This window comes from Bacillus rossius, chromosome 1 (genome assembly GCF_032445375.1).
Source record: "Bacillus rossius redtenbacheri isolate Brsri chromosome 1, Brsri_v3, whole genome shotgun sequence".
Taxonomy (NCBI): domain Eukaryota; kingdom Metazoa; phylum Arthropoda; class Insecta; order Phasmatodea; family Bacillidae; genus Bacillus; species Bacillus rossius.
Window position 1 is genome coordinate 80,917,557 of NC_086330.1, and position 6,292 is coordinate 80,923,848.

Sequence of the window (6,292 nt, forward strand, 5' to 3'; positions counted from 1 at the left end):
ATTTAATCAAATCAAACACCATTAAATACCAAAATTCACTTTCTCAGAGATGACTGATAAATAAGTAGCTAGAACCAATATTAAGTCAAATCTTGTGATATGGTTACAAAATTATCAAAATGCCTCAAACATGATGAAAATAATAATTTATAATTACCATAATATAAACCAAAATTAAAATTATGTATTTAAAATGAAGTAAAGAGACAATTTTGTGGACCTTCTTAAACTGCGATTCCAATAAGGTTAAGCAGACATCAAAATATAAAAAAAGAGATAGCAATTTTCTCTCATTTATCTAAATGCAATTTTCTGCAATTTGTGCTGGTAAATTTTCTTTGTAAGGCCTTAAGAACCAAAATATTTAACATAAAAATTATAAAATGTTAAAGTTCCTATAGTAATTCATGATTATGAATTCTTGAATGAGAATGGTATTTAATTGACACATCGGCATATTTATTTATTTATCATTCGAATTTTCTTCTAATTCTGTCTTGTACATACCCTAGAACTTTTAACTGTGCGTAGAATAACATGTAATCTATAGTTGCTTTTTTTTTTTTTTGGTTAGCCTGTTGGATGTCAAAATTTTCATCAGAAAATGCTTTTATGTTTTTAATGTTTAGCAGACGATTTGTATTCCCTTTTCAGCCGCTAATAAATGTCGGAACATAGCCTACATCAGTTTTCATGGATACGATACAACGCCACCGACAAAATGGCCTCTACGATCTCATCACCTCAGCCGCCGGAAGAGCAAGCGGCAGATGCTGCTAATGTGACGCGATGTAAAACGGAGAATTAGTGAGACCTGCGTTGAGGGTAGAGTTGCAGAGGGGAAGTACGTGGGTCTTTGCCCTCCCTCTTCGCTCTAACTCCCCACTACATTCGCCTTCTCCTACTTCCCCCCCCCCCTCCAGTACTCGTAACTGCCGTCTGCGTCTGCGCGGGAGACCAGGACAAGTCGCCGTAAAGCGTGAGTTAAAGTAAGGGGGGGCTAGACTAGTCTGAATGTTTTGATTCCGTGCGCAAGCCGTGTGCAAGTTTCTGCCAGCGTGAATGCGTGTTAAACTGAGAAACAGTGTGCGCGCAGACTTGAGTTAGTTGAACGTTTGAATGAAAGTATAGATAGTTGCAATAACACGTTGCAAATGACTGGTGGCGTTTAGTAAACGCCACTGGAAAACGAGTGCGAGTTACAGGCGGAATTTTTCTTCGACACGTGTGAAGTGAAGTAAGTCGCCATGTTTGATGTATTTGGCTCGGTCAAAGGGCTCCTGAAGCTGGACTCGGTATGTATAGACAATAATGTGTTCAGACTTCATTACAAAGCAACTGTGATTATTTTAATTGCCTTCTCTCTTCTCGTGACATCTCGACAGTACATTGGCGATCCTATCGATTGTATCACGGACGAAATTCCATTGCATGTAATGGACACGTACTGCTGGATCTATTCGACGTTTACGATACCCAACCGGTTGAATGGGAGGGTGGGTGTGGACGTTATCCAACCGGGAGTTTCAAACCACGAAGGTGAAGAAGTCAAATACCATAAATATTATCAGTGGGTATGTTTCGTCCTGTTTTTCCAAGCAATATTGTTTTACATACCACGTTACTTATGGAAGACTTGGGAAGGCGGTCGGATAAAGATGTTAGTACTCGACTTGAACTGCCCGATGGTGACCGAAGATTGCAAGACGGATCGAAAGAATCTTTTGGTCGAGTACTTCGCATCCAACTTGCACACGCAGAACTTCTACGCCATAAGATTTTTCATCTGCGAAGCGTTAAACTTCGTCAACGTCGTGGGTCAGATATTTTTCATGGACTTCTTCCTCGACGGGGAGTTCTCGACGTACGGCTCGGACGTGGTGAAGTTCACTGAAATGGAGCCTGAGGAACGAGGGGATCCGATGGCAAGAGTTTTCCCTAAAGTGACCAAGTGCACTTTCCACAAGTTCGGTCCTTCAGGAAGTGTGCAGAAGTTTGACGGTCTGTGTGTGCTACCACTGAACATCGTTAATGAGAAAATTTACGTGTTCCTGTGGTTCTGGTTCGTTGTGTTGTCTATTGTCACCGGGCTTTCTCTCTTGTACCGGATTATCGTCTGCTTCGGGTCGGATGTTCGAATGTATCTCCTTCGTGCCCGATCACGTCTGGCGCCGCACGAAGAAATCGAAGCCATATCCCGCAAATGTCAAATTGGCGACTGGTTCGTGTTGTACCAGTTGGGTAAGAACATAGATCCTCTCATCTATAAAGAACTTGTTTCTGATCTAGTGAAAAAACTGGAAGGCAAAGAACAAGTAGTGTAGTTGCAGTTTTTAGACGCAGTTTTGTGTCCGCAGTCAGCGTTTCATGTTTTCCTCCCCTTTATGTCGTGGGGAAAATTTATGTAAACTTTATTTTGAAGGATGGTGAATGCAGAAACATTTGCAAACCGAGCAATGTCGGTGAACATTCCTAAGTTCTTTGAGGTTAGCTAGATAATAAACATGAATTGCGGCTTCATACTATTTCGAGAGTTGAATAATGCCTTCAGTAAGTTATAAAAGTGTCACTTTTTGGCCTTATTTTTAAGGTTTGCCTTGCAGTACCATAACGTTCGTTAATATTTACATGTTGTACTTTGTGGCGCGTAAATGTGACCTTACGCTAAAATAAAGCTGGGCATTCCTTTCAATCTTGTTAGCCTCGGGCAAGAAGTGATACAAAAATTTCCTGTGATTATTTAGAAGACTGGCTTATTGAAATCACATTTGCATTATATTGTAAATTTTTGTTTTCATGTAATGGATACATCAAACCAACGTTGATAATACTAATACTGCTTCTTGGTGTAAAAAAAAATATTTTTGTTGACACGGTAACTTATTGAGCTTGTAGTCTACTAATCAATTATTTAAAAAAAAATATTTGCAGCCATATTTTTCATTACTTATTCATATCGGTTTTAATTATTAGAGCATTTAAACTGAATTAAGAAAAAAAATTACTTTGCAAAATAAATTTTAATTTGCAGTCAGTAGTGACTTGTCAAAATTAGGTGTATGAGCTGACAACAAATTTTATTTGGGTTGCAAAGAATATAATTAGCTGTTATGTCAACAAATTAATATTTGGCTATTGTGAGAACATTATTTTGTGTATATATATGTTTATTTATTTTTCTGAAGTCATTCGGCCTAAAAATTTAATCAAGATCTTTAATACAGCTTTTGTTATAAAAAGAATGATGCCGGTTACAATAGTCAGTAATTTTAAACTTAATTGCTTTTAACTATTATGAATTTTTGGTATATGAATATCAGTTAACAGTAAAGGATGACAACCTAAAAATATTTCACATTACAATTTTTAGGTGTTTATTCAGACAGCATTCCATACATATCTGTCGTGTGAAGTTGAATTTGTTGATATTAGCCTACTTTTATCTGAAATAGCTAGAAAGAAATGAAAATGCTATTACTATTGTATAAAAATTGTTTTAAAGGCATGTGATTATAGGTTTTTGTGAGTACATTGTTTATTATTTTAGAAAGACCAAATATTTTAGTTTACATCTCCAATATAGTAATGGAGAATGTGCAAAAGCCACTGGTCTGTTCCGTATGGTGAAAATTTTTGTTTTTGATATTTGCACAAGTTTGGATTTATTTGCCACTGGCTTTACTTAGTAATGTGATACACAAGGGCTTGAAATAGTTTAAATATGTTAGTGCCTTAAGGCAAGTTAGTAGGGCCAAACAACATTGATGATGCTTTTACAATACTGTATTACTATAATGTTCAAATAAGTCCAGCTCAAGTGTAATGCATTCCAATTTTGGGACCAAGGTTTTTTCTACAGTAACAAGATTCCTGGTGTATGTATGTATGTATGTATGTATATATATATATACACACACATTCAGTATTGTCCATGTGCTGGTGTAGCCTTCCTAAGGGTGTTGCGATCGTTGGAGGGGAATGTGACACTTGCCAGCCACTAGATAAGTTGTCTGTCAAATGAAGCCATGTTTTGAACAGAAAGAAGATTGTTGGGCCTAAACCATTTTGTCTGGTGCCATGTTACGTGAAAGAACTAAGGCTGTTTACTATCTGCTGTGCCTTACATTTAACAGAGAGAATGGATTCACATCTATACATAAACAGTAAACTTAACATTTTTTTTATATGAATTATTTGTGTATATGGCTGGTTTACCAACCAAAAATGGAAAATATGTTTTGGTGTTAGGGTGAACCGTCCTGGTTGCTGAAATTCTGTGGTGGAGCATGCAACGAAAGTATCCATGACTGTGCCCGGTGAAAATTTTTTGCACTGTGTAACAAAAGTTTTGCCCAAATTGTAATTGGTTTTAGTTAGCCAAGTTAATCCTAAAGTCACATTGAGCGAGTTTACTTGTTACTCGCCTGCAAATCCACTCATTGACTAACTCGCTCATTGTAAACACGCTGACTCATTAACTTGCCCTAGCCTCAATCCAGTGAATAAGTCAAACTACTTTCCCCGCCACTAGCTTATTGTGCTGGAATTTATTTGGTTATAATAAGTATCAATGACCTTACAAGTATGAAATTGTTAAGAAATAGAACAGTATTGTTTTTGTTTCATTTAATTTTAAGTTAAAGTGAGTTAATTAGACTACAAAACATGTTTATGAAAATTTAATCTTCAAGAAACTCAATTGTGTGCCAGTAAATATTTTCAGGACATGCAGTTGACACTCGCTGAGCTATTGACATCACACTCACAAACGTGACAGTTTCTTGCTGAGGAGTTCTTATATACTGGCCCAGTGTAATTGATTTTTTTACTTAATCCCATTATCATACTAACACCATCACTTTCGGGTTTAGTTTAGTTTATCACATTCATTAGATCTTTTTTGAGAGTACAAGTTGCACAAAGATAATGTAAAAGTCGTGTTATAGTTAACTACCATGATAACAATGTAGGTAAGTAAGTAAATAAACAATATTTTTTGTATGTCCTTTTTCGGAATTACCTACCTGCTATGGCAAGCTGTGTGCTTTACCTTGTCGACGTTCACTGAGTTAGTGGAAACTCTTGCACACATTTCTCAACTATGCTAGTAATATTGTGTAACCGAGGCTTTTTCCCCTTCAGTAAACTTGCTTCAATTTCACGTAATTGAATGCTGATAAGTATTGGCTTTTACAAATTTATTACCTTTGATTTTGGTTTGGAAACTCATTTGTGCACAACCAAATGGTTTGCTACTGTTGAGATGTATTGATCTATTATATGGAGGGATTTTGGTGCAATTAAGCTTTTTTTAAATTTTATTTTATTTTAGTGCTGTGTAGGTAGTTCATAGTAGATGTGTTCTAAACTGTGATAGAATCTCCTTATTGTCATTGCCTAGTGTTTTATTGCAATTTGGTGAGGCTTGGTGGAGAGGTTACAAGTCTTTTTAACACCAGGTTTTTAATTTTATTTTACATCCTGAAAGGCATTTGTTACTAATCACAGTGCAATAATTTGTTTCAGTATTTGAAAGACTCTAAATACTAGATTTTCAAATTGAATCTTGGTTGTTCGGATATTATAAAAGGTCATAGTCTAACTTGTCCATATTTTTTGTGAAATATTTTTACACTAGTGGCATACAGATAATTGATACATTTTTGCATTATTAGTTGTAAATAGGATTGGGCAGTTACATCCAGCGCTCAATTCAGCAGCCCGGACGTTTATTGATGCTTATTCGTAACTTCCAAGTTATTACAATCTTATTTCTTAGGTCACATCCAGATGAAACTTTTTCAGTAGTAGATGTAAGTGTTCAAGATAATATTTGCAGTTTTTTAAGGGCATTTTTGCCTGTGTTGTATGTGTAGTCATAGTGCATTTGGATGAACTATGATTATGGTATTAGCCGTTAATAACATTCCATGCAACTACTACTTGTTTTATTTACACATTCAAATATTGTGATGTGCTGTATTGATTTTAAAATAAGCAGTTTTTTTTGTACAAAAGGAGATGTTCATAAAATAAATTTACAATGCTTAATTTAAATAAGTTTCAGATTGTGCTATTTTACCTGATCCGTTAATTTCCTTGTGTGTTGTACTGATTACTAAATCGCAGATAATGTGTGATATGGATTGTTTTCATAATCACAATGTACTTATATTGGCTCACGAATAACATTGCCAATAGAATGTTGGAATGTGTGTGATACAGACAATAATGCAAGCACTGAAGTCTGTAGTCTTTGGGTTTTAGCAGCATCTGGAATGTGCCCATTGCA

The 6,292-nt window shown here is 35.8% G+C and overlaps 1 protein-coding gene across 1 annotated transcript; it reads left to right on the forward strand.

The window, feature by feature from the left end:
* Window positions 1-893: 893 nt before the first annotated feature.
* LOC134538485 (innexin inx2) lies at window positions 894-6,057 on the forward strand. Its single transcript, XM_063379852.1, has one exon. It carries the CDS (start codon window positions 1,248-1,250, stop codon window positions 2,322-2,324), a length of 1,077 nt encoding a protein of 358 aa, XP_063235922.1. The 5' UTR covers window positions 894-1,247; the 3' UTR covers window positions 2,325-6,057.
* The last annotated feature ends 235 nt before the right edge of the window (window positions 6,058-6,292 follow it).